This window comes from Equus asinus, chromosome 20 (assembly GCF_041296235.1).
Source record: "Equus asinus isolate D_3611 breed Donkey chromosome 20, EquAss-T2T_v2, whole genome shotgun sequence".
Taxonomy (NCBI): domain Eukaryota; kingdom Metazoa; phylum Chordata; class Mammalia; order Perissodactyla; family Equidae; genus Equus; species Equus asinus.
This window is the reverse complement of record NC_091809.1, coordinates 27,133,660-27,161,126: the sequence shown is the minus strand read 5'-3', so window position 1 is coordinate 27,161,126 and position 27,467 is coordinate 27,133,660. Positions and strand designations below refer to the sequence as shown.

Genomic DNA, 27,467 nt, shown 5'->3' with positions numbered 1-27,467 from the left:
GAGCGTCTCAGGGGCAATGCAACGGCTGAAGCCGGGAACAAGAGGGAAAAGGTTCACATGCAAAAAGAACACCACCGAGTCAGTGAATAAAGGTTTAATTAAACGTCTGCAGAACATGACATCGCGGCAGCTTCAACCACCATTAAATCTGGCGTTCACAACAACGGAGCCACACCAGGAAACGAGACAAAAATGAGATTTCCTCCAGTCCCCCAAATTCCCAAGTATGCCCAACGATTGCCAAGAAATCGCAGCCGACCATAAATGCGGATTTTCTTGCAGCCAGATCGTTTCAAAGGGGAGAAAAACTTTCAATTTTTTGAACCATAAAATAAGTTTTTTTAACCACGTGAAATTAGATCCAAACAAAGCCGAGCATGAGAGGCCCGAGGCCCCGCGGAGGCCGGCAGTTCAGGTTCAGGCTCCCGCTCCGGGGCCGGGCGCCGCCGGGAGTCCAGGGCTTCGGGCAGAGCCGGAGCGACGGGACGGGACAGCGGGCTCCGCGGCTCTGCGCCCGGGCTGTGAGCGCGGGGCGCGGGCAGGGACAGGCTTGCCCACAGCACGCCCCTCCGGAGCACCGGGCAGACCAGCGCGCCCCGAGCCCGGCGCCCCGTCCGCGGCCCCCGTCCCCCCGCGGCCCTCGCGCCCTGTCCGGGGCCCCCATCCCCCCGCGGCCCCGGCCCCCCGGTGGCCCTCACATCCCGTCCGCGGTCCCCGTCCCCCCAGCGGCCCTCACACTCTGTCCGCGGCGCGCTCCCAGAGAACTCCCCCCGCGCGGCCCTCGCGAGGCGAGAGCATGACTCGAACCAGAGCCCCGGCCCGAGCGCGCCGCGTGGCCCCCGCCCCGTCTCCCCTCAGAAAAGTCAAACGTTCACGACTCCAGAGCCCCTCACAGCAGCACAGGCAACGATCACCCGCAGACAGACGCCGAGGGCGCGAACGCTCCTCCTCCGTCTTCACACCCTCCCCAACCGCGCCGGCGACCGACTTCCGCTCCTCTCCTACCAATCCCCAGCCGAGTCTTCACTCACCCCGCCCCCTAGGCCAAGTCAGCCAGTCACATCTCAAAGAGCTGGCTTTATCCCCGCCCCACTGTTGCCCGCCAATCACCGCGGGCGCGAGCACCGCCCTACCCGCCCTCTTCAGCGAGCGCCGCGCGCCACCGCTCGGCGGTTGACAGCGCTGCTCCCCGCGGCATGCGCCTCCAGGGAGGGCGGGGCGAAGCGCCGGCCACGCCGGTGCGTGAACCCTCGGGATTGGCCGAGAGGAGCCCCGCGCTCTGACTCCGCCCACCCCCGCCCTTGACGCCCGAGTCGGAGACTCTGGGGATTGGTTCCCGGCGGACACCCGCAGGAGCCAAGAGATGGTCCCGCCTCCCCCGCGCAGCCCGGAGAGGGAGCGCCGCGGATTGGTCCGGGGAGTCTGGGCGCGCGCCGTCCGGCGCTCCCTGATTGGCTGAGGGGGCGCTCGCGCCGCCGGGGAGCGTTGACGGTGATTGGCCGGAGAGCGGGGCCGGCTATTTGAAGGAGGCGCGCGGACGGGAGACGCGCTGCAGTCCGCGGATCGAGGAGGCGGGGGCGTCTTGCCTGACGGGGCGCCGCCGACCCGAGGGACCTTTAGGCGGGCCCGGCCCCGGCGCTGGCCTTAGCCGCGGCCCAGCGAGGCGATGGCCAAGGTGTCGGTGCTGAACGTGGCGGTGCTGGAGAACCCGAGCCCTTTCCACAGCCCCTTCCGGTTCGAGATCAGCTTCGAGTGCAGTGAGGCCCTGGCGGACGGTGAGGCTGGGCCTGTGGGGGGACCTCTCCCCACGGTCCCCCCCGTTGCCCCTCGGGTAGACCTCAGCATCCCCGGACCCCCACCCTCCATCTCTGTGTGGCCAGACCCCCCGTCCCAGGCACCCAGTCTTCCCACCCTTCCCCACTGCGCTGTGATGAGACACTGCCGTCTCACCTCTACCCTATGGAGACCCCAACCCCGTCTTATTCTCCCTATGGACACCCCAGTCCCTCATTTTCCCTCTGGAGACCCCAGCCCCCTCCCCCAGTTTCCCTGTGGAGCCCTCTCCCCCAGGGTCCCTCCCTTCTCCCCCGTGAGACTCCTCTCTCCCGTGGCAAGACCTCACTCACCCCCATTTCCCCATCCGTCTCCCACTGATCCCCTCCTCAACCTGCTGATATTTACACAACCCCACCCCACCCACTTCTGCTTGTGTTCTCCCCAAAGCACATTCCTGGCCCCACCCAACTCTGCAGCCCCACCTGGGAAGCTGGCCGCTTCCAGCCCCATCGTCTCCCCAGCTCCTGGTCCCTCCTATTCTCTGATCGTGGGCCCTCATGAACACACGCAAATCTGGGGTGGCATCGCCAGGCGAGATTGGCCGTTCCCGCGGTTTGCCTGCCAGATTCTGGCAGAGTGCTGCCGCAGGTCTTACCACAAACGCTCTTGACCGTCTGCCCTAGTCAATGGGTAGGCGGCTTGGGCTGAGCCGTGAGGGTATCCAGCTTCAATCTGCTGGAAGGCCACAATCTTTGTATATCTTTTCCAAGGTGCCTTCACGGATGCACTTGTCCATCTGTGTGACGGAAAGGTGGACGTGGCTCTCCTCTCATAGATGAGAAGACGGGAGCCACAGAGAGTGAAAGACCTTGCAAGTAAAGGTCAAGTAAAAATTTGAAATCTAAGGTCAGCCAGGGAAGTCTTGGCACCTCTTTCAGGACAAGGTGCTCCATTAGACCATTTCTCCACTTAGTGGTTAAATGAGAAGAGGTAGCAGCTTAGGAGGTGGAGATCTGTGAGGCCAGGGTGTGCTAGGTAACGCCTCTTGTGGCAGGTGGGTGATTTGCCTGCAAAGCCACCAGCTTGGATTAGCTTGGGGTTGACAGAGCTTGAGATGTGTGCGTGCTTGGGCTGGGCCAAGTGGTCAGCCTCTCCCTGGTTTCTCTCCTCTTTAAATTAAGGAGTCTATTTGTGACTAACTATAGAATAAGCCCAGTTAAATCCTTTCTGGAACAAGGCAGGGTGTAAACAAAGTGTAGAATGACGCTGTGGAATAAGATTTAATTTTAAAGCCAGGAGATATCAGGAGCTAATAGGTTAAGGGATTCACAGTTCCCAAATGGCTGGAGATCGGGTTTCAATCCGCCTGTTTGCGCTCCTTGCATTTGAAACTGGTTGCATGCTCACCATCTAGTACTTTCATTCCTAGGAAGCCCCTGCCCTCTTCTTTTACTAATCTGTTTCTAGAATCAGAGCAGGAAAGGCCAAAGGCCACCTGCTGGTCATTATTTTTTAATAGAGAGAGATGGAATGACTTCTCCAAGGTCACAGAGCCAGGCTGTCGCAGTGTTGACGCAAGGGTGTGTCTCTGAGTTCTGGCTCCAGGATCCTTTATCTCTGCTGTAACCTGGGAAAGAAAGGACGCGCCCCTGTCTTGTGAATAGGGCTGATGTGGGACTCGTTTCCACACCAGGACCCTCTCAAGAGCACAGGGGTGCTGTTACACCCAGACAGCATTGCTCAGAGAAGCTCAAGTTGGAAAGCAAACTCTGGCCTGGAAATCTGGACTCTTCGGCCCTACCCCCAGGGCTGTCCACGCCTCCGACCTGCCAGTTTGCTTTCTGCCTCTTCCTGGCGCTCTTCCCACGGAGCAGAGAGAATCCGTTTCCTGCCTCCCAAACAGACAGAGGGGGTCTGGCTGTGGAAGTCTCAGAGCCAGTCTCAGCCCTGGGACACTGGCAACTGGCAGTGTGACAACGTTCCCGCCACCGATTCCCAAGGGTGCCACACCCCTTTTCCTCTTTTCTCCTCAACAACTGGAAATAGACTCTCCCAGGCGCGGGTCCACATTTGCTACAGTAGGTGAGCTTTTCCCGTTTCACTGAGAAATTCAACAGTTACTGCTTGACTAAGTCACGGAGCCAGATGTTCTGACCCACAGCTGACACACTGTGGTCAGGCCAAGGTTCAGCTGTGCGATCGTGATCAAAGGAAAGTGATAAGCAGAAAAAAGTCTACTAGGTAAGTTTGAAGAAGAAAAAGCGCAGGGAACAGCTTCTCCCGCCAGCTCCCCTGCAGTGGTTTTCTGCGTAACTTTGGTCGGGTCGTTGGTTCGGGGTGCGTTCGCGTACTTCGTGGGGCACGTCCGGCGCAGTGGTGGGATCGGAGAGTTGGGGACTGCGGGCAAGTTACCCTTGAGGCCGCCAGAGGGTCAGGTCCATGCCTGCCCTGTGTGCAATCGTGTCCTCAGTTCCATGGGAATGAGGCTCTGCCGTATCGGTGACTGATATCCCGTGGTCAATTCTAAAGCAGGGTTGTCTTCAGAAACAGGGTCACTTAGGTGTGCTTCGGCTTAAAGCGTTTTGGCAAGTTTAAGAGGATTCCAAGTTGGAGTTCCTTATTTCAGTCATCTTCTGTTTCTGTAGATGACTTTACCAGCTCCACTAACTCTCATGTCAGTCCTTCTCTCTGGCCCTCGGTTAATACTCTGGTCTCTTTCTGGCCCGCGTCGAGGGAGCCATTGCCGCCCATGTGCCTGGCCACCTGCACAGTGCGTCTCTCTCCGGTCAGCACCCACAGTCTTACGTTTGCAAACAGAGTTAGACATCAGCTGCCCATGGCGGGCACCGGGGCCTGCTCTCTCTCAGTCTCCTTGTCTCCTTCCAGCACGTTAGTCAAATGCACACGTGTGACCTGACTGCTGATAGTGGGGAGGGCCAGAAGGAAAAATACCAAAATAAAGAGCCGCATTAGAGAGCAGAGCTAGCTTTTTTCCTGTTCATCCAGAAATGGGTTATGTCTAGTTGTGTCACTACTTGTAACCAACTAAATCAATGAACTTGACTCCTCCCTGCCCAGAAGAGCCCGACGTTTGACTGAGCCCCAGGAAACCCACAGTCCCTGCACCCCACAGACCTGCCAGGGATCCCGAGTAGGCAGCCCAGGTGAAACTGCAGAGGGCAGGAAACCAGTGCATCAAGGAAGAGCCTGGGGCTCAGGTGACAGACCTCCGCGGTCATGCCCGGCATCAGTGTGCTTCCAGAGTTGGGTGCTCCTGTGGGACACAGGACCAGGGAACAGGGCGGCTTCCAAGAGAGTTTGCTTCCCGTGAAAATCACAGCTTGTGAAACTTCCCCCAGCTGCGGGAGCTGTAGATTGTGTAATTTCGAAGAACCTAAAATAAGTTTCAGATCTCCTGCCAGCGTCCCTGTACTGGCATGACCTTGCCCTGAAACACTTGGACCTCCTGTGAGAGGCAGCGGTCACTGGGAATTTCCTCTGGTTGCTGGGCAGGGGCTCCGTAAGCACTTTTCATTTCATCTGGACTGAACATACTCAGGATGGGGCCTCCCTATGATGCTGCCTTCATTGACTGAATTGCTGTCGCCCCAATGTCCATGAGCAGGTGTGACTTGGTGCCCGATCTGGAAGCCCAAGGGTCTGGCTGGCTCCCCCGTGGCCTCATCTTCTGCCTCCTGTGGGTTGGCTCTCCTGGTGGACTGGAATCTGCTGCCATGGCTCAGTTGTCGAGGGATCTCCTGAGTTTGCTGGCACTGGTCCCTGTGTGTGAAAGGGGATGCTGCTTCCTGTCCCAGCACCTAGTGGGCAGGGCCCTGAAATGGCCCAACTCCCCGCTGTCCCCTCCTTGGTGCGCCTTGTCACGCGGGTCTTAATTCAGCCTCTGCCACACGGCTCACCCTTGGGCTCTGAGAGGCCCGAGTTTCCCTGGAGGTGCAGAGTCAAGGTTGCCTGACAAAGCTAAGCCCATGTGAGAAGTTTCCCACTGGAAGTCAGAGCTGCCCGTCTGCCCCAGTGTCCAGGACTCCGGTGCCCGGCACCTGGTGCCCAGTGGATGTCAGGTTTCTTGAGACTAAGAATCTTTCACTGTAGGAAGCGTCTGTCTATAACTAAAACACGAGAAGACTCTTTCCCTGTCTTCTTCTTGTTGAGCTGTTTCAGTTCCTTAACACCCATGTCCTTGCAGACCTGGAGTGGAAGATCATTTACGTCGGCTCAGCCGAGAGCGAGGAGTTTGACCAGATCCTAGACTCAGTGCTGGTCGGCCCTGTCCCAGCAGGGAGACACATGTTCATCTTTCAGGTAAGAAAGATGAAGCCTTAGGCCTTGACACCTAGAAACATCCTCTTCCACCCAAAAGCACACAGTGTGGTTCACCGGTCAAAAGTTCAGGTTCAAGGGCTGGCCCGGTGGCGTGGTTAAGTTGGTGTGCTCCATTTCAGCGGCCCGGGGTTTGCAGGTTCAGATCCTAGGCGTGGACCTGGCACTGCTCATCAAGCCACGCTGTGGCAGCATCTCACATAAAATAGAGGAAGATTGGCAACAGATGTTAGCTCAGGGCCAACTTCCTCGCAAAAAAACAAATTCAGGCTGAAATCCTGGCTCTTCTCTCGAGAACTACCTGACCTCTCCGAGGCACTTCACACCCTCCCTCTCCTCCACCTTGGTCAGAGCTCTTACCACGAGCCACTGATTCACAGCTGACTCTCGTTATTTGCAGTAGTTACATTCTGGGCAGTCCCTGCGAACACTGTGTTAGGGAATTTTTGAATGCTGAACCATCGCCCCTAGAGGAAATCCAGGGTTAGGGTTCTTGCAAGTCACATTTTTGTCGGCCAATCAATACAAAGCCTTGTTTTATGTCTGTTTCTGTTAAAGACACCTTATTTAGTGGTAGTATTGATCGCTGACAGTGAACTCTGAGCCAGCAGCACGTAGCTCGTGCCTGAACAAAGCTTCTCTAACACACGTATTTCTCCATGAGGCACAGCACAGCCTCCTTGTGCTTAGGGACACTAGACAGTGCTCAGCACCATGCTGGGGGCATTTTAAAGGGCAAAATCACCAACAAAAAGCACAAAAATGCAACAAACACCTAAATAGGCCATGAAGAGAACACAATTCATTTAGAGTAAGAGCTGAAACAAGAGAAAGAGCATTGCCTCGTGGGGCCTCAGCTGGGGACGTGCACATCCAGCCACTCAGATCCCCCATTCTGCGTGTCGAGTGACGGTAAGAGCGCCCCAAGTACTGATTTGGGGTTGCAGATACACTTTAATGAGTAGGCGGGTTCACCAATCCCAAGCCCCAGATACGAGGCTCTGCCGTGGCTGCCGGTAGACCCCCCCCAGCACCAGGGGCATCAGAAGCGCCGACTTAGCGTGACCCTTGCTCGCACTTAAGTTTGAAAGCCTCGGCTCAGACCCACTCCCTACTTCACCCCTGCTGCTCCCGCCCCAATCAAGGCAACCTCGCCCTGTCGTACCTCCTCCCCCCGTCTGTCCACAGCCACCCCCTCCAGCCCGCCCACCTCCAGGGCCGCTCCCAGGCGCTGCCGGCTGAAGCGTACTAAGTTTGGAACATGGAGCCCCGGGTCTTCATTTTGTGTTGGTCTCAGTTCGCACCAGTTGTGCAACCAGTCCCCTCCATGCGTCACACCTTGAATCTGGCCACCTCTCTTTCCCCACCGCCTGGTCCGGGCCGCTGTCCTCTCTCCAGAATGACTGTGGCAGCCTCCTCCTGCCTCCCGGCTCCATGGAGCCTTCCTCCCGCACAGCACCACGCGCTGCCACGGGCTTTGCAGAGCGCGGGAGAGCTGCAGCACTGCCCTCCTGCTAAACATTCTCGCAGCTTCTCTCCCAGCCCTTAACTGCCCAACAGGCCCTGGGTGGCCTGCTGCCCACCTGTCCAGCCTCAGCCTATGCCACCCTCCCCCCTGCTTGCTACCCTCCTCCTCAGTGCCATTTACTTCTCCTTTGTGGCACCTGTCACATTCAGCACTTGACAGGTGTTTGCAGGACTGATTGTCTTCCCCACTTGATTGAAAATTCCCGAGGGCAGGTACCGTACTTTTGGCTCAGGAGATACTGTTACTTGAGAATCATTGTTGCTGATGGAGTGTGACTGTGGTGACCCATGCTGAGGCCCAGGTTGTTTCCTCCAGGCTGATGCCCCCAACCCGTCCCTCATCCCCGAGACCGACGCCGTGGGGGTGACCGTGGTGCTCATCACCTGCACGTACCATGGGCAGGAGTTCATCCGTGTGGGCTACTATGTCAACAACGAGTACCTCACCCCCGAGCTGCGGGAGCACCCGCCCCTGAAGCCAGACTTCTCTCAGGTGGGCTTGGCTCTGCACTCCTGCTCCAGGGCACCAGCTCTGCACAGCAGGGAGTTGAGTCGTTGGAGTTGGGAGCCAAGGTCACTTCTTAAGGTTTTCAAGTAGTGCTCAGATCTCGCAGCACCAGGCCAGAACAGGAGAGAGAAAGGCCTTTGTTTCTCAGAAGCATGCCTTGCTGAATCCAGATTAGATAGATCCTGGCCCTCAACCCTGGCACGCGGGCATTCCCTGGACTTCCGTCTGTAGCTGTGGTGGTGACGGGATAAGCAGGGTCTGCTTGTCCTGGGGTGGGGCAGGGGTTTGGGGGTGCCCTGGCTCTGTGGGAATAATGAGAGGGCACGCTGATAAGGGTTGACGTTCCTCTTCCTGCCCCAGCTCCAGCGGAACATCTTGGCCTCAAACCCCCGGGTGACCCGCTTCCACATCAACTGGGACAACACCACGGACAGGCTGGAGGCCGTGGAGAACCAGGCCCCTGCCCTGGGCTGCGGTGCCGCCCTCAGCTGCACTCCTGTCAAGGGCTTGGGGCTCCCTGGCTGCATCCCTGGCCTCCTCCCCGAGAACTCCATGGACTGCATCTAACTGGGGACCCAGGCCCAGCCTCGGCCCAACTGGCACCGCGGCCCGTCTCCTGGCTCACTGGGAGGGGGTGGCCGGGCCTCCCGGAGAGTCCCATGTGGAGGCCTTAGGGCCGTCGGCTACATCCAGGCTGGTCAGACTTGGCTCCGAGGAGGGAACAGGCCTCACGTCGCCCAGCCCAGCCCAGCCGGATCGTCTCACCTCTCCTGCCAGGCCTGTGAGAAGCGGGGGCTGCATTTCTTCATTCCTTCTGACTCGTGTCCTTTCTGTCTTCCACACCCACCATCAGTTCCACCTGCAGCTCATTGTGCCACCCTGCTCCCGTGAGTACCATTGACCTGGAGCTCTTCCCACAGACCTCCCTGGCCTGCTTTGAGGCTTTCTTGGTCAATGCCTGGCAAGGCTCTGGCCTTGTTGGGCCAAAGGCTCTGTCTTTCCTTTCCCTTCCCAAACATCTGAGCAGAATCCACCCAGCTTTCTGGAGTCTGGGACAAGGAATCTTGGTTTGAAGGTGGACTTGGACACGATTTCCAGCATTCTCTCAATGATTTTTAGGTCTTTTCAATCCAACAGCCCCTGGAAAACTCTGTTCCCAAAAGTGTGATCAGCAGGATGCTGAGGAATGATGGCTGACTTTCTCAGTGACAGGTACCCTCCAGTTGTGTCCTAGCTGGACCTGCCTTTCCCTGGCGGCTGCTGCTGTGGGGAGATGGCATGTTGGAGGGACCTTCTGTGCTCGCTCTGTCCCAGTGTTGGCCTTAGGCCCCTCTGGCTGCCTTGGTCTGCCGTCTGCTAAGCTCTCAGAGTGATCGCGGACAAGGGAAGCCCCAGGGACCCTAAAGCCCCCTCCTGTCACCATGCTCTCCGCCGCGCCCCACCCCCTTGCTGCTACATGGATGCTGTTGTGGTTGCAGTTTGTATATTAAAGGGTTTTTATATTAAATATGTTTGGTTGGTCTAAAAATAAAAAGCACTTGATGTAGACTACTTGTTTCCGCCTCTGGCGCAGGTGGGCTGAGACGGCTTCATCCATCTCTCCTGGTGACGTGGAGGCCTCCTGCCTCGTCCCCTTGCTCAGCTTTCTGACTCTAGTCTTAATTGGTTGGATAGTTGTATTCTGGACTAAGGTTTGGGGAAGAGTTTTTCTTTTTCAAAACTTAAGCAACCCAGCTGTTCTGTAGATAGAGCATAAGCTGTGATTTTTCAGACTTTGACCTTGACCCACAGGAGAGAATTAACCTGTGTGCTCCAGGGACACACACGGAGCAACTCTTTTATTACATTTTACTTCACCTTACTTGGTAGCCTCACAGCCCAAAGGGGCGTGGCTTGGCTGGTGAACCTTTCCCCGTAATTCATGGAGGAGCCCCGACTCTCCCCTCCCTGAGACTGTGGTGGACCTACGAAGGTGGGTGCAGACAGCTGCTGGTAGGGGCAGGTTGTAAGCCCATAGGCTGGTAGGCCTGAGCCCCGCTAGCCCCTCCGAGTCTAGGAGAGCTGCTCGTCCAGCCCCCTGCCCCTCTGGGCACCTCCCAGGCGGGCCCTCCTCTGCTTCTGTGGTTCTCAACTGGGGACAGTTTGGCCTGCACGGCACAGTGAACAACGTCTGGAGATGGTTTTGGTTTTCACAACTAGTGGAGGAGAGGAAGGTTCTGCTGGCGTCCAGTGGGTAGAGACCGGATGCTGCTACACACCCTACAGTGCACAAGACAGCCCCCCAGCAAAGGCTGACCCGCCGCAAATGTCAGCAGTGCGGCGGTGGGTGGGGAACTCCGCGCGTCCTCGCGCTGTGGGTGTACATACAGGGCACCCCGAAGGAAGGGGCATTTGCTACCTCGCTGCTGGGGGGCGGCAGCTCCCTTCGCATTGCCCGGACGGACGGAATCCTCAGCCTGGAGGAGCCCCACGTTCCTCCTCCGTAAAACAGGAGCGACGATCCTAGTACCCAGGGGATCGGAACGTGGTGCGAAGCATCCGGGCGCGCCAGCTCTTAGGCTGGCGGGCGCCCAGCAGAGGGCGGGACTCCGAGCGCCCCCTCCCCAGTGCCCCTCGCTCCCGGGCCCAGCATCCCCCTGAAGCTCGGGCTGTGGCTGAGCGGAGACCCAGGAGCTGCCCCCCACCCCCGCCTGGACCCAGGCCTGCCGCCGCACTCCTGCGCCAGGCGTCGTGCATGACAACGGCCAGCGGCCCAGCGACCTCTGACCCGCGCGCCGGCCGCGCCCCTCCCCCGCTGGCAGGTGGACAGCGGCTGCGCCGGGGGGAGCACAGCGCCAACCTCGGCTGGCCGGCGGCCGCTGCCGCACTGAGCGGGGGCGGGGGACTGCGGCGCACACGGGGCGGGCGCCCGCCGGGACCGCCTCCTGGGCCTCAGAGCGCCGCGCGGCCGCCAGCCAGCCTCGGCCGCCCCGCCCGCCCGCGGCCCGGCCAGCAGGCTGCGCCTCCGCCCCGCCCTCTCACCCCGGGATTGACACCGAACGTTCTGCGGGGGGCGGGCCGGGCGGCGCGCCTCCGCCAATGGGCGGCCTCGCTGGGCGGGTCCTGGGCCCCTTCGGGAGCCTCGACCAATCAGGCGCGCCCGCCCGCCCAGCCGAGGCCTAGCCAGCGCGCGAGTGGCCGGGCGGCCGCGGCGCGCGTCACGGGGCCAAGACCCTATGGCGGCGCGGGAGGGTCCCGGAGGGCCAATGGGCGGCGGCGCGGCGCCGTCAGTCTGGGCGGCCTGGACCAATGAGCGGGGGGCTGCGGGGGCGTCACGGACAGCAGCAGCGGACTTGGGCTGAGGTTCCCGGGCGGGCGGGCGCGGAGAGACGCGGGAAGCAGGGGCTGGGCGGGGGTCGCGGCGCCGCAGCCAGCGCAGCCAACCCGAGCGGCCGCCGCCGCCGCCGCCGCCCAGCGCGCTCCGGGGCCGCCGGCCGCCGCCAGCACCCGCCGCGCCGCAGCTCCGGGACCGGCCCCGGCCGCCGCCGCCGCGATGGGCAACGCCGCCGCCGCCAAGAAGGGTAGCGAGCAGGAGAGCGGTGAGTGCCCGGGCCGTGACCCGGATCCCGGCCCCGTGCCGCCAGCCCCCGCCCTGTCCATCATCGCCTGGCCCCTCCCCCCCGCGCGCCCCCCTGTTTCTCTCCGCTTACCGCTCAGCGCCCCTTCCCCCTGCCTGTCCAAGGTTGGGGCCCAGGGCCCCCAGAAGACTCCCGTAGGGGCCCCTTCGCCAAAGGCCGCCCCCCACTGCAGAGATTGTGCCCCCCCACCCAGCTGTCACTGCCGACCATGGCACGTATGACCGCTGGGGCCCCACTTGGGGCCCTGTCACCACCCCACTCCCTCCTTTCCTGGCCCCTCTCCCCAGATTCTAATTCCCCCTCTTCCTCACTCACCTCTTCCGCAGATGGGACCCACTGCCAGACCCCGACGCAGGCTTCTGCCAGTCTGGGAGTCCTGTGGGGTCTGCCTCCACCCCACGGGGACCTTGGCCACTTGGTGACCACACCCCTCCCCCCTCCAGCCCCCGCTATCTTTCTCCTGCCCTTCCCCTCTTCACCTTCCCACAGCCCCCTTCTAAACCCCCTCTGGCCCCTTGAGCATTTCCCAGAGCCACCTCCAGCATTGTTTTTCCCTTCTCTGTCACTTGGCATGGGGGACAGGATCTTTCTGGGTCCCTCTGCCCCTCTCTCAGCCTTTCACTTTCTGTCACTCTGCTTCTTTGCTTGTGTTCCCTCCTCCAAGCGAGCGTCTGTCCCTGACTGGGGTAGCAGACTGTTTATGAACCTAGAGTACTGCTTCAGTGCTTCCAGAGCTGAGTTTGAGCCGATCTTGCTGGGATTCATTGCGTCCTCTGCCTGGTTGGGGTGGGGGGGCGACAGCAGAGCCCCCGCCCATCTCCTGCTGTGCACTGAGCTCTGGGCGCTTTGGAGGCCCCTCAATACATGGTGGTTTCACAACTGAGGCTCCGTCATGCACCCAGTCCCCTGGGCTTCTTCACCCGCTCCTGACTCAGGATGGAAAGTGGGAGATGAAGAGTGTCTGTGTTTTGCAACACTCATTCAGCTTGAGCCAGGATGGTGAGACAGGGGACTTGGGGGATGGCAGTCGGGGAGAGTAGCGGGTGACATCTAATGAGTTGCTTTGCCAGGCAACAAATAGATTCTGATCATTCCCAGGAATCAGTCAGAGAGAGGCCTGTTTTCCCCTCAGCCCCCAAATTATGTTGGCCTTTTCCAGTCCTCCGGAGAAAGATTCTGTATCTGGAAATGCCTTCAGAAATGGCCTTGAGCCCCTTCCTCAGTCCTCCAGCTCCTAAATTGTCATCACTCCAGGCCTAAAGCCAGACCTGGGCTAGGATCCCCTTCCTGTTACTTAGAAATAGTTGGAGCTGAAGAGGAAGCCACGTTCACATACGCTCTTCCCCATGACTGGTCACAGACCCCAGCATCTGAGTGTCCTGAGTGCTCGCTCCCAGAAGGCCCTGGGCGCAGAAGCCAGGAAACTTTATTCCCACCTGATTCAAATGGCAGAACTCAGAGTCGCCAAGCAGCCATGGGGAGGACTGACATGTCACCGATGGGCGGGGGACGGGGAGGCCAGTGCCTGTAGCTGAACGCTTGATGACAGAGGAGCAGGTGGGTAGTGACCAAAAAAGGTCTGAGCATGAGCTTGGAGGGGACTGGGCAGGGTGGCGGAAGGCCGGGCCCCCAGCAGGTGAGGCCACTGGAAGGTGGAAGGTAGAGACAGGCAGCTGGATATTGCAGTGGCTCAGCTGAAAGTTGGGGAGATGACATAGTCCTGGAAAACTTTCAAGGCGTATCAAACACATGCGGTGGGGGGTGGAGAGAAACACAGGGAAAAGGATCCCCAAGAAAAAGATCAGAGGCTCTGGAAGGAACCGCTGTTTGCTCAGAGTGCAGGCCAGAGCCACTCTTTATGGGACATCTAGGATGTGCCAGGCTGAATGGTCTCCATACCTCTGTCTGCTCAAATGATTTTCATAACGGGCTGTTACCTGAATTTTCCAAACGAACTCTCTTAGTGTGACATCCATGATGTCACAGAGGCAGGATTCACATCCAGATCTGCCTATCAGCCAACTTCCTGGATCCCAGAATTTCCCAACCCAGACATTCTCAAGCCACCTCCCCGATTTTTACTCTGCTCACTTATATTTTAATTTAAAATAAAAACTTTGACTCACTTTGTTCAGATGTAAACTTTGTTCTAAGCAGTAATACAAATGAAATCCTGAGCTTGCTGTGCCGGCTATATTCTGCCTGATACACGTTAAAATACAATGTAACTAGAAAAATGAAACATACCTAAAATCGTTTCATGCCCTGCCAACGGGACTCACATCACCTTTGGAAAATGCCCTAAGCTGGTCTTCCTTCCAGAGTCTTTCTTGCAGGGGCTCTCAGAGAAGGAAATAGGATGAGGAAGGAAGCCCCTCTTTACTTCAAAGCTCTGATTCTGTAAGGATGGAGTTACAAAATTTGCCCTCTTGTAAGTGGGGTGGGGCGTGAGGCGGGGGCAGTAGCCAGGCCAGCCTGCAGGGGGCACCTGAATTTCATCTGCCAGAGGCCAGCCCGACTGGGGTAAGGAAAATGCCTTAGGCATTTTAGTTAGTTAGGCATCCTGCAGCCCCCTGTGCTGCCGTCTCTGTGCCAGGGCGGGACAGCCCCCGCCTCCTTTGGAGAGGGTGGGGATCTAGAACAAGCCCTGGGGTGGCGTGGGGGGAAATCTGTACCCAGAGGTGCCCAAGCTATTGGCAGGGGCCGGGGTAAGGATACTGAGAGGGGAGGGGGAAAAAGACCCAACCCCAGGCTCTCAGCAAGCTGGAGGCATTGAGAGAGGGCAGTGGCCCCAAGAGGCCCCGGGGACGGCCAAAGGCACCCCTGGGAGCTGGCCCCCGGGAGAAGGGGCAGGGCTGGCGAGAGGGAGCCCCCCGGCACCCCCCGCAGGCCACAGGGACAAGCGGATCCCAGCTCTGAGAGAGAAGTGCCCCCAAGAGGTCTCTGGATGGGAAGAATTGTCGCCCGCTAACATCCTGCAGAAGTTTCGGGGGGCAAACGGCAACCGCAGTGGCAGTTGTACGGGCAGTTGCCCGAGAGGGTCCTGCCGAGCCGGCTTTTCTCTTCGCGCAGTTGGGCCTACGGAAGCTCGAGGGGCCTATCTGGCCCTCCCCTGCAGCCACTGGCCCCCAGTGTGCGTTTCTCTTCCTGCCACCACCCCGTCATCTCCCTGGCTCCCCCTGTAGGCAGGGCTCTGGGGGTGGGCAGCCGAGCTGGTGCGGCAGGTCTCATGAGCCTTCCCAGCCACCGTAGTCCGGGAGCCTCGAGAAGACGACTGAGTGATGGCTTCCAACCCCAACGATGGTGAGGCTGAGGCCTGTTGCTATAGCAACTTCCCAGGCACTCTCTCCCCCTCGAGTCAGGGAGGGGCTGCAGTAGGGTTTGGGGAGCAGGTGGAGAAGAACCCGTGGACCCGTGGCTGACCCTGAACACCCCTGCCTTACTAACAGCCCTGGGCTGGGGGCCTGGGGAGGAGCGGGGGGCCGGGGGGCGATGGGCGGCCTAGTTCAGACCAGGGGGGATGGTCCACTCAGAGTGGGGCGGTCGGGTCGTCCAGCCCAGTGCTGCGGTTCAGCTCGCAGTGGGGGTTGGGCTATCTCAGTGCTGGAGTCCACGTGACGCTGGACGATGGTCCACTGCAGAATGGTGATCCGTCAGACTGGGGAGTGGTCCAGCTCAGCGACGGAGTCCATGCCATGCTGGACGCTGGTCCAGTACAGAATTGGGGTCCATCAGACTGGGGAGTGGTCCAGCTCAGTGATGGAGTCCATGCCATGCTGGACGCTGGTCCAGTACAGAATTGGGGTCCATCAGACTGGGGAATGGTCCAGCTCAGTGATGGAGTCCATGCCATGCTGGACGCTGGTCCAGTACAGAATTGGGGTCCATCAGACTGGGGAGTAGTCCAGCTCAGCGATGGAGTCCAGCTCAGACTGGGGGATGGTCGAGCCCAGAGCAGGGGATCCAAGCTAGACTGGAGGGATGAACCAGCCTGAAGTAAGAGTCCCAGCCCACGCTCGGCACCCCTGCCCCAGAATTCCCAGGACAACCAGATTTTGGAGAGCAGAGGGTCCTGACATTGTTGTCTGGGGGGATCTGACGCTGGGTTCCTGCCTCCTACTGCAGCTTGGGCTTTTCGAGGGGTTTTCTGGGATTCTCTCTGTGAGTCCAAATGGAAGCCGGACCAAAGCGGAGGCTGGCACCCCCGCTGTGGGAGACATAGGCAGGGTGGCAGGCTCCACAAGCCAACAACTGGCTGGATGTCCCTTCTTTGCCACTTCCTGTTGTCAGCAGGGGCCACAGGTGCCAGGCACCCTGGGAGAAGCTGCCACTGATCCTCCACTTCTTTGGGGATCTGGAAAGAAGGAGGAAGATGGTCAAAGCTGCCTCCCCCTCCCCCACCCCTGGGTTTAGCCTCTTGTTTCCGGTTTGGACTTTCATGGTGAGAGCAGAGCCAAGCGCAGGGCAAGGTTGACAGAGGCCAAGGACATCCCGGGATGCCGTTCCCCTCTCCGCCCCTGCACAGGAGCAAGACAAAGCCAGATGTACCCGTTTCTCTCTTGGGGTAGCAGGATTGAGGGGTCCAGGTTCAGAGAGGCCTCGGGGGAGGAGGTAGGGTGGCTCTCGCCCCCCTGGCCTTTCCCTTCAGCTGCTCTTTGAGCTAATTAACGGAGCTCTGGGCCTCTTTAGCCCCCGGGGAGCCCCTGGCTGCTGCCTGGGCCTGAGCCTTAACCCCTTCCCCGCTGCCCAGGGGGCGCTGCCCTGGGTACGTCAGGGGCCATCCTCCAAGTCATGCGGCCCCACTGAGGAGGGCAGGGCCTGGCAGCCCCGGAGCAGTGAAGTGCCTGTAACGGGAAGTCAGCTTTAGCACCCCGCCTCCAGGGCAGGCAGGCCAGCTGAGAGGGACACCCTCTGAGAATCTTCCCACCACCTCCTGCCAAGGAGGGCCTCTGCAAACCTTGGCCGGCCCGGAGCAGGTACCTTTAAAGGCTTCCCTGGCAACCAGCTGCTCCTCCCTGTCCCCCGAGGCCCTCCCAGGAAGCCAGCTCAGAGGCTCTGCGTAGTCTTGGTACCCCTGTAAAAGCAAGGTTCCTGGGAGAGCCCAGGGCGGCCTGGGATGGATCCAGGGTCAGGCAGTGATTGGGGTGGGGACTCAGAGACCACCTTCCAGCTGTGGCTGCAGCTGCTCCTCTGGGCCCACCTGACTGTCCGTTTCCTGAGCTACCTGCGCCACGCCTTCTGGGCACCTAAGCCACAGCCAGCACCCTGAGCCTCCCTGGCCAGGGGCAGATGGGCCCAGATCACCCCATCCCACTCCACCCCCCACTGCACCCTCTGCCAGAAGAGGCAGGAAGCAGAGGTGAGTATGGAGGCTCTTGGCTGGGGTTCCCCCATCATTATCCCTCTTTGTCTTCTCGTTTCTCCTGGCGCTACCCTCCCCATGCCCCATCCCCAAATCTGTCAAGCTGATGGCACCAGAGGGGACATAGCCTGGGCCCTTCTACACTTTGAGAGGCCAGAGAAGGACTGTGCTAGGATCAGGGTGCTGTGGAGCCTTTCAGTGGGGTACCCAGAGGTGCAGGCCCCCCGAGTCTGGGAGAAGCAGGACATGGCAGTTCTCAGGGACCACTGAGAGCAAAAGGGGAGGCAGGCCCAGACCTTCTGGATTCCTCTGAGCTTGCTCCTCTCTGCCTTGAACGAGGGAAGGTAGATCCCGTGGGATACCCTCCCCCGCCTTCATCCAGAATTCAGTGTGGACGTTCAGAGGTTCCCAAGGAAGGTGTTGTGTGTCAGGAAAGATTCTGCTGGTGAAAGCTTTGGATGTGGTGCAGCCCCTGGGCCCAGAGAGGTCTCAGACAGTGGGTGGCCCAGCTAGGCGCCAGCCTAGCACTCCTGGCCATTCCTTGACTGCCCCTTCTCTGCCCGGTCACTCTTTGTGGGGCTTTCCTGCCCAGCGGTCTCTCCTCTGTCTGCCACTCTTGTATCCTACAGAAGGCTCCTCTCTCCGAATGCTGAGGGAGAGCCTGGGGGACCAGTGGAGGGGTACCCATGAGGCCATGTGGGATTCCCGGCATTGAGTACGGATGGGACAGGCAGATGACAGGCAACACCAAAGTACCATTGTGCAGAACCCCTCAGGGTAGCAACATCGCAGGGACATCAGGGGCTTGAGGACAGCTCTGTTTGTGGGCCACCCTGGTCACTGCAACCAGTCAGGAGCGAAGCAGTTAATCTCGTGGGCACTGGGGTCCAGCAGGCCACCTTGGGCCTGGTCAGTCTTCTCATCTGGACAGTGAGAGTGACAGCTGCCCCACCCATGAGGGGAGAGAGGAAGCCGAGATCTAGCACTCGGCACAGGGAGAGTCCCTGAACAGCAGGGGCCTGGCCTGGGGGCTGGTTATGGGCACAGCCGTCATGGAAGAACCCATCAGCCTTGAAGACCTGAGCGCACAGTGCACCCGTCTCTTAGCCCCCTCAATTTAGGAAAATACTTAAAAGCAAAATGAAAGGGTGGCGTTCCCATGGCCCTAACCCAGGGCCGCCCACTGTCCAGTCCCCTTCGCCAAGGTTAGCTCACTCGGTCCTCACCAGCACCTGGCCAGGTCGTCCCTGTCCTTTGCCCCGTTTTATAGATGGGGAAGACTGAGGCCCGCAGAGGCAAGATGAGACATGGTCGAACACTCAGGGCCCCAGCCAGGATCTGAACTCAGTCACGGCCCAGAGTGCTGGCCCTTGACTGCCCTGCCGCCTGCCCCTTGGCGCTGGCAGGAATGCCTGTTTTCCAGCCTCAGTTTCCTAGGGTGTCACCTGGGAAAAGGGATAAAAGGAAAGTTGGCGAGTGAAGCAAATGAGGTAGAGGAGACAGAGCAGTGGGCCCCGGGGCTGCGGGCAGTCTTCAATGTTAGTGGGATGGGGATGCTCGCCTTGGGGTGCTGAGGGGGCCGTGGGGGGCGGGCATCGGGCGAGGCTGTCTTTGAACCAGCTCTAGAGTGAGGGCCCCTCCATTGGCAAAGGCGGGAACACAGCCAGCTGGGGGCCAAGGCAACAGCTGAGCCCCCCAAGGGCGCCTGCTACCCGAGCTCCAGAGGCCTCCCCCAGCCGGCCTCCCCCGAGAAGGGGCCGGAGGAGCAGCCAAATCCCGGGGCTATAAATACCTCAGCCGGCGGCGGCCCTGGCCCTGGAATGTCGGTCAGAACTGGGACAGGGGGGCGGGCTGGCTTGGGCGCCGCTCTCTGTCCCCCTGAGAGTGACCCCCAGTTCACCCTGCACCCCGTTTTGGATGGAGTTGCGGCTGGACCCCACCCCTCAGTAGTGAAGGGGGCCCAAGGGGGCCCAGGCTCCAGCCCAGAGCAGGGCCCCCCAAGCTGCCCTCCGCTCAACCAGTGCCCCTGCAGGCACTGGGAGGTCAGTCCAGGTGAGACAGCGGCACCCCGCTTTCCACAGGTGGGCCTCTCCGCAGGATAGCCTGGACCTGCCCTGAGGAGCTGGTTCTCCATCTAACTCTCCTCTCTTCCTTTCAGTGAAAGAGTTCTTAGCTAAAGCCAAAGAAGATTTTCTTAAAAAATGGGAAAATCCTGCTCAGGTAAGCCCCGCAGGTGCAGAGCCCTGGGAGGGGTGAGCTGATGGCCCCCTGTCCCCCAACTGCAGCCCTGTGACACGGCTAGGATTGTAGGGCCCTGTGGAAGGCTCCAGACCTGCCCCGTTTCCTCCCAAGACACCCATGGGGGCTCCTAGGCAGAGTGCCCACTGCCAGGCTCCCACACCCCACTACCGCTTCCAGCCGGAGGCCCCTGCCCCCCACGCAGCTGCCAGGGCTCCTGGGCCCCTGGCCAGGCCGGATCTGGCCCCTGCCACCTGGCTGGAGGAATGCAACCTCGCCATCTTGTTTTTCCGCCCCCCCTCCTCCGCCATCCTTAGCCCCTCACCCCCCCCTCCCCAGGGCCCCCTCTGCTGGTGGCCAATGGGACACCCCAGAGCTCAGCTGAGCAGGCTGGAGGGGCGGGTCCGTGAGTCTCTGCGCCCTCGGCCCACAGAATACAGCCCATTTGGATCAGTTTGAACGAATCAAGACCCTTGGCACGGGCTCCTTCGGGCGGGTGATGCTCGTGAAGCACAAGGAGACGGGGAACCACTTCGCCATGAAGATCCTCGACAAACAGAAGGTGAGCCCAGCCCAGCCACCCAGCCGGCCCCCAGGCCTTTGCCCGCGCTCTTCCTGCTGCCGGAGCACTCTCTCCACCATCCACTCACCAGCTCTTTCCTGAGCCCCTGTGACATGCCAGACGCAAGGGCCAGAAGGGCACCGTGCTGCCTTCACGCAGCTTCCCCTCCAGGTGGCCACCGTGCAGACCCAAGCCCCAGGACGCATGGTCAGTACCTGCCTGTGTCGAGGCAGCCGGGAGCCCTCCTGGGGAGGTGGCGTTTACACACACCTTCCTTCTGCGAACCTGTCTGAGGTCCTACTGCGTGCCAGGCACTGCTCTAGCGCAGCTGTCCAGCAGAAATGTCACGCAAGCCACTCACGGTTTTAGATTTTCTAGACGCTCCATTAGGAAAGTAAAAATAAACAGGTGGAATTCATTTGAACAATATACTGTAATTAAGCCATTATATCTACAATGTTATCGTTTCAATGTATGTAACCAGTGTAAAAATGATGTTAATGAGACGTTCTGTGTTCTTTTCCCTGTCCCAAGTCTTCGAAATCCAGCGTCTTTTATGCTTACCCTACATCTCATTTGGATGTTAAATTTTCAGTGAAAAGACAAAAAACAGTAGAGAAGTTGAAAAAGCATGCAGCCCAAGTTGTTCCAAACAGGCTTAAAAGTGGCCCAGTAACCACATCAAGTATGAGTTTTTAAATTTTCACTTTAGATACTTAAAATTGTAAATTCGGCTCCCAGTCGCTCCACCCTGTTCCCAGCGCTCGGCAGTCGCCATGGCGAGCGTGACCGCTGCTGGACAGCGTGGGAGCCAGCCTGAGGGGTGTGGCTGGGAGCCGACCGAGGGCCCGGGCAGCGGCCTCATGTGGGCTCACTGCATGTGACCTTGGGCGAGTCACTTCCCCTCTCTGCATCTGGGCTTCCAAACTGGTGTGCTCACAGTGGAGACCCCATAGTGCCCCTGTCACCAGGTGCTAGGCCCCTGCAGGGACCACTGAGGGCTGAGGAGGACTAAGCCCGGGGCTCAGGTAGGGGGGGCTGCTCCAGAAGCAGGGAAGGGATATCCCACCCGCCACCCTTGGGCCTGCTCCCACTTGTCTGATCGGTCTCAGCTCAGCCGCCCCTTCCTACCGGAAGCCTGCTCTGACTACCCCTTCCCTCAGACTTCCCAGGTGCCTAATCTGGGCATCCTCGGGCCCCGAGCTTCCTCACCTGGCTCTGACCCCTCTGGGCGGACTCCTGTGTTCTTGTCCTGAACTGTGGGCCGTGAGGCACAGGCAGCCTCTGCCTTAGCACGTCCTCAGCACCCAGCCCTCAGGGCTCCGCAGGCCGTAGGCCCTGGACGGAAGCAGCCCAGCCCCGCCTTGGAGGAGATGAGGACCCGCTCACATGCCGTCTTCCCCGCCCCCCCCAACAGGTGGTGAAGCTGAAACAGATCGAGCACACCCTGAACGAAAAGCGCATCTTGCAAGCCGTCAACTTCCCGTTCCTCGTCAAACTCGAGTTCTCCTTCAAGGTGGGGACCCAGCGGCCGGGGGCCAGGGCCCCTGCTGGGCAGTGCAGCCTCTGGGTTCCCGGAGCTGGAACTGGAGCCGAGGACAGCCAGCGGGCCCACTGACGGGAGGCCGCCGGGGGGATGTGGGGCAGGAGTCAGCTGGGGCTCTGGGGGACCAAGTTCAGCTCCTGAGCCAGCCTGTAGCTCCATAACCTTGGACAAGTCACCCGACCTGGACAGCATCCCTTGCAGGCAGCGCTCCCTCTACAGCAAGAGCCTGACACAGGGCCAGGGCCACAGCCTGTGTGCAAATCCCAGCTCACGCTTCCTGGCCGTGTGACCCTGGCCAGGGACTTCACTGCCCTGAGCCTCAGTTTCCACATCTGTAAAATTGGGATCATAACAGCCCCCACCTGGTGGCGTTGCCATGACAGTTCCAAGTACACCGTGAGCGCCCTGTGTGAGCTATTTTGGGTGCCATCCTAAGCCATCACCACGAGAACCCGGAAGGGCCACTGAGGGCCTGCGACATAAGAAGTCACAAGGGCCCTGCACTTGGTGGTTTAAGGCCTTGTGGCTGCCGTCTTGAAATTCATAATCATTTTCTTACTAAGGGGCCTCAAACTTATTTTGGTGGGGGGACCCCACAAATTCTGTAGGCCATCCTGGTTCCCTTTTACAGATCACAAAACTGTGGCCCCAACGGCCTTTCTTAAGACAGACACAGGCTGCCATGGAGTCCTCTCTCCAGCCCGGGCACGCTGGCCGGGTGCCTTGCACACCTCCAGCTAGCCCTCACGTTCACCCCCATAAGCAGGATGACAGCGTCCCTTCATTCTTAGGGGCATAAGGAAATGAGGCAGCAGCTCAGTGAGCCAAGAATGTTGTCACTTGATTTCTGAACACCTGGGGGCGAGGACCCCAGGCCTTTGATGGGGCCCAGGACGTGGGGAGCGGGCCCCTGATCAGCAGCTGCTTCCCGCAGGACAACTCGAATCTGTACATGATCATGGAGTACGTGCCTGGCGGGGAGATGTTCTCACACCTGCGGCGGATCGGAAGGTTCAGGTGAGCCAGCTGCCCACCACCCTGGGCCTGGGGCTGGCCACAGGCGGCAGCTCATAACCAAGCCGTCTGGGGACGCGGAATGGCCTCTCCAGGTCCCTGTGTCTTCTTGTTCCCTGTGAGCTGAGGAATCCAGGCTGTCTCAACCACCATGACCCAAAGCAGGCACGGGGACACAAGTTTCACCATGTAGGCTGGCAATTTTATGTGGTTTTTTAAGTTTACGTTATTGTTTTATTTTACTTTTTTATATAGATATGCACTTTCCATACAATGAAATGCACAGGTCTTCAATGTTCTGTTCCGTGAACTTTGACATCCGCATACACTTGTTGTAACACCACCCAAAACACCATACAGAGCATTTCTGCCACCCCAGAAGAGCCCCTCAGTCGCCCTTCTTGCACACCACCAGCCGACAAAGGCCACTGTCCTTTCCGGCTTCAAACACCAAACATGTCTGGTCTGGGTCTGCACTTGATACAAGCAGAGTCACTGGTCGCCTGCCGTGGCGCCCCCTCCCGCTTCTCACAGCAGTCTGGCGGTCCAGCCTCGCCAGCGAGCTAGCTCCCGGTTGTCCTGGAGGTGGTGTTGGGGCGAGTCCAGTGTGTATCAGCCACACTCTGATTCTGGCCCTCTGTTGACGGACGTCTGGGCTCTCCCCCTTTCTCTGCTGGCGCATTTGAGATGGCTGAGCTGTACGCTTTCCTCCAGAGGCCAACACGCTGGACCAGTGGGGGCGGGCAGGTCCCACTGGGCGCGGCCACCCTGCTCACCCGGCCCCTCCCGCTTGTCCCCCCAGTGAGCCCCATGCCCGCTTCTATGCGGCCCAGATCGTGTTGACCTTCGAGTACCTGCACTCGCTCGACCTCATCTACCGGGACCTGAAGCCGGAGAACCTGCTCATCGACCAGCATGGCTACATCCAGGTGCCCGGGGTGTGCGGGCAGCCAGCCGCCCGGCCCGACACCCCTCTGGCCCGGCCAACTGCCCCTTCTTGTGCCCACAGGTGACAGACTTCGGTTTCGCCAAGCGCGTGAAAGGCCGCACCTGGACCTTGTGTGGGACCCCCGAGTACCTGGCCCCGGAAATCATCCTGAGCAAAGTAGGCACTCCCCCCGACCCCGCCTGCCGCACTGAGGCCCGGGCCCCGTCCCCCCGCCTCCCCTCACCCCGTGCCCCCTCTCCCTGTAGGGCTACAACAAGGCTGTGGACTGGTGGGCCCTGGGGGTTCTCATCTACGAGATGGCCGCTGGCTACCCACCCTTCTTTGCCGACCAGCCCATCCAGATCTACGAGAAGATTGTCTCCGGGAAGGTGAGGCCCGGATGCAGGGGCACAGCCCCTGGACAGACCCTTCCCCGCCTGTCCTCCTACCGCAGAGCTCTGCTCCTTGTCAGAACAGTCTAGAAGTTCATTAAGTCAGGCCAGGCAGTGAAGCCGGGCGCACCGGCCATGCTCACTGAGGCCAACGCCTTGCACAACCTCGCTGCCTCATCCTGGACCCCCTGGCAGAAATCTCAAGAGCTTCCAGAGCCCAGGCCTCAGCCGAGCCCCCACCCTGCCCAGTGGGGCTCTGCTTGTCCCCAGCTGTCCCCCTGGCCTGAGTTCCACAAGTTTCCCAGCAGAAAAGCGAATGTGGCAGGTTCCCAGGTGCCACCCCGGAGCCCACCTGGAGTACTCAGGGTGCACAGCCCGCACTTTCTTCCCAAATGCAGACCTCACCGTGAGGGCGCGGGCTGGGTGGCAGCTCCCCAGAGGCCCCTGCAGTGGCACCCGGCACTCAGGGGCACAGAGGGGACCTGTGGGGTCCGAGGTCACCCTGCAGCATCACTAAAGGGACCAAGAGCAGCCAGAACTCCACTTCTGCTCCCCCACCACACTCCGAGGACCCACGTCCCTTCCCCGGGCCCAGGAAATGGTGGGAGAGCTCCTGGCTCCAAGCCCCAGCTCTGCCACCCATTGGCTTTGCAGCCTCGGGCAAGTGCATTCACCCCTCTGAGCCTCCTCTCACCCATCTGGGAATTGGGGAGCCAGCTGCCTGCCTCTCAGGGAGGCGGAGAGAAATCACCAGCTGCAAAGTAGGGTCACTAAAGAGGGCAAGATGAGGTGTTTGCCACCAGGCAAAAGAGAAATTGTCAAGAAAATGGCCCAAGTGGAAAAAAAAAGAAAAAGCCCTAGAAGGTTCCAAAAGGGAAGAGGAGAAGATGAACGTAACTCTTTTCTTTGTAGCATTTTACAGTTCCCACACACCCCCAGCAGTGTTGTCTCCCTCCTGCAACGCTGGGATGTCTGCCTCATGCCACAGAGGCAGGCGCTGGCCCAGAGAGGTCAGGGACCGTGGCCAAGGCCGCACAGCGTGTACAAGGCGGAGCAATGCTGGGCACTGGCTCTCGGGCTGTGAGCACAGTGACTGCTCGCGTGCAAGGCTGCAGGCTTGGATGTGTGGGGAAGCTTCTGGGAGTGTTGAACCAAGCCTTAAAAAACAGAAGAGCCTTAGCTGTGGGGAGAGAAAGGGAAAGATGATCCTTTCTCTCCTAAGCATTAACATTGCATCCCCATGCCCCAGCAGAGCCACCTTGGGAAGCGGTGGCTGAGAGTGCAAGTCCTGGGGCCGGCCCAGTGGCGCAGAGGTTAAGTTCGCTCACTCCTCTTTGGCAGCCCGGGGTTCGCGGGTTCAGATCCCAGGTGCAGACTTAGCACCCCTCATCAAGCCAAGCTGTGGCAGCATCCCACATAAAATAGAGGAAGATGGCACAGATGTCAGCTCAGCAACAATCTTCCTCACACACACAAAAAAGAATGAAAGTTCTGGAGTCCAACAGACAAGATGGAGCCACACTGTCCTGCTCCTCTGCGTGACCTTGGCAAGCCCTTTAACTCTTGCTAGCCTCAGTTTATTGTCTAAAAAGGAGACCATCATAGTACTTACCTTAGAGCGGCACTTCTCAAAGTGGTCCCTCTCCAGCATCAGCATGGCCGAGAACTGGCTAGAAATGCAGGTTCTCAGGCCCCGCCCCAGCCTCCTGAGTCATAAATGCCAGCAGGGCTTATGGGGTTCCAACGCACACTCCAGCTTGGGGTCCTCTGCCCAACAGGACTATTGGATGGCAAAGGCACTGTTCTGGGCTCCCCAAGCTCCAGACCAGTCCCCACCTGTGTTACCCACTCCAGGTGCGGTTCCCGTCCCACTTCAGCTCTGACCTGAAGGATCTGCTGCGGAACCTCCTGCAGGTGGACCTCACCAAGCGCTTCGGGAACCTCAAGAATGGGGTCAATGATATCAAGAACCACAAGTGGTTTGCCACGACTGACTGGATCGCCATCTACCAGAGGAAGGTGGGTCCCCCTCCCCTCCCCTGGTGTGCAGATGGTTTTGGGGGGAGGCCAAGAGCCAGGGAGGGCTGCCAATGGGGAGATGGAAAGGGAGGAAGAATTTGAAAATAGGGCTCTGGGTTGATCTAAATGAGGCAGCTTAGAGCAGTGGATGTCTAGAAATAGGACTGTGGGGTCATTGCCACTCTGTGACCTTGGGCAGGAGATACACCTCTTTGGAAAGTAATTTCCCCATTGGTGAGTTGGCTGTAAGATCCTTGGGTTGTTAAGGTGTGTCCATACCCTAATGCTGAACTCAGGGTTGGGTCATAGTAGGTTACCTCAGGAATGTTAGGCCATTCACATTTATTGTTGTAACAGTGATTACGTTGGCTGCTGAGGTCTGAGTGGTTCTTGACCCCTCTCCAGGTGGAAGCTCCCTTCATACCAAAGTTTAAAGGCCCTGGGGACACGAGTAACTTTGACGACTATGAGGAGGAAGAGATCCGAGTCTCCATCAATGAGAAGTGTGGCAAGGAGTTCTCCGAGTTTTAGGGGTGTGCCTGTGCCCCTGTGGGTTTTCTTTCTTTCTTTCTTTTTTTTGGTCAGAGGGTGGGAGGGTGGGAGGGTGGGTTGAACAGCCAGAGGGCCCCAGAGTTCCTTGCATCTAATTTCACCCCCACCCCACCCTCCAGAGTAGGGGGAGCAGGAAGCCCAGATATTCGGAGGGACAGAAACACCAGCTGCTCCCCCTCACCCCCTTTGCCCTCCTAACCCCCCACCGCTTCTGCCTTCCCCCTTCCCCCTGGCCCCCAGCCCAGCCCAGCCCACCTCTGCCTGTTTTAAACGAGTTTCTCAATTCCAGTGAGACCAGGTCTTGCTGGTGTATCCAGGGACAGGGTGTGGAAAGAGGGGCCCAAACTTAACTCCGGCCCACCCCCCAACCTCAGGCGCCACTTCCTAAGGGCGAGTGAGCGAAAGTCCAGCCTTCCCTCCGGAGCAGTCCCGCCTGGGAAGGGGAGAGGTTTTAGTGACATGTTCAGTGGGCTGCTTGCTAGAATTTTTTTAAAAAAACATTTACAATCTTAAGTTCCACCAGTGCCTCCCTCCCTCCTTCCTCTACCCCCATCCTTTTCATGCCCCAAATCCATTTTAACACGGCTGGGAGGCAACTGAGTTTGTAAAGGAAGGAGCTGGGGTTCCAACCTCTGCCCCACGCTGCTAGTCCCCGCTGCCCGTCTGCCCCCCCGGGGACCCCCGCCCAGGTTGGAAGGGGCTCAGCCCCTGTAGGAAGCCCCTGCCCATTTCTGCCCCGACGGACCTCTCTTCACCCTTGGGCTTCAGTACCCAGACGAAGCAGCTGCCCCCTCCCTGCCAAAGAGGAGCCGTCTCCAAAGACAGAGGGGCCGCGGGGGGCCGCTCCTCCCAGTAGCACCCCCAAACTCCTTAATTTTATTCTCAGCTAGATTTTAATGCCCCGCCTCCTCTCAACTCAGGAGGGAAGGCAACCCCGCCCCAAAAGGAGGCAAAGCCCCCTCCCCCTCCTGGCCCGGGATCAAGGCCAGGGTTGCCTGGGAGGGGCTGCCTGTTTCATTCACCCAGCAGCCTCCGCCCCCCATCCTGGGCGCTCCTCCTCTGCCTGGCTGTCAGCTGTCCATCCCCCC

At 59.4% G+C, this 27,467-nt stretch overlaps 3 protein-coding genes across 5 annotated transcripts; all 3 read left to right on the top strand.

The window, feature by feature from the left end:
* The first annotated feature begins 1,459 nt into the window (after nt 1-1,459).
* On the top strand, nt 1,460-9,683 carry ASF1B (anti-silencing function 1B histone chaperone). Its single transcript, XM_014861692.3, has 4 exons — nt 1,460-1,775; nt 5,981-6,096; nt 7,958-8,134; nt 8,510-9,683. The coding sequence occupies exons 1-4, from the start codon at nt 1,667-1,669 to the stop codon at nt 8,714-8,716; spliced, it is 609 nt and encodes a 202-aa protein (XP_014717178.1). The 5' UTR covers nt 1,460-1,666; the 3' UTR covers nt 8,717-9,683.
* Nucleotides 9,684-11,566: 1,883 nt separating this feature from the next.
* On the top strand, nt 11,567-27,356 carry PRKACA (protein kinase cAMP-activated catalytic subunit alpha). Of its 3 annotated transcripts, none has more exons than XM_044752397.2 (10): nt 11,567-11,727; nt 19,287-19,348; nt 19,800-19,928; nt 21,346-21,444; nt 22,409-22,491; nt 23,291-23,417; nt 23,498-23,593; nt 23,683-23,805; nt 25,663-25,827; nt 26,233-27,356. In XM_044752397.2, the coding sequence occupies exons 1-10, from the start codon at nt 11,682-11,684 to the stop codon at nt 26,356-26,358; spliced, it is 1,056 nt and encodes a 351-aa protein (XP_044608332.1). In that variant the 5' UTR covers nt 11,567-11,681; the 3' UTR covers nt 26,359-27,356. The 3 variants fall into 3 exon arrangements, with proteins under 3 accessions (XP_044608332.1, XP_044608333.1, XP_070348318.1); XM_044752398.2 differs by lacking the exon at nt 11,567-11,727 and adding an exon at nt 16,991-17,125; XM_070492217.1 differs by lacking the exon at nt 11,567-11,727 and adding an exon at nt 18,814-19,180.
* SMIM46 (small integral membrane protein 46) lies at nt 16,883-17,035 on the top strand. The gene has a single exon (XM_070492218.1). It carries the CDS (start codon nt 16,883-16,885, stop codon nt 17,033-17,035), a length of 153 nt encoding a protein of 50 aa, XP_070348319.1.
* Nucleotides 27,357-27,467: the final 111 nt, after the last annotated feature.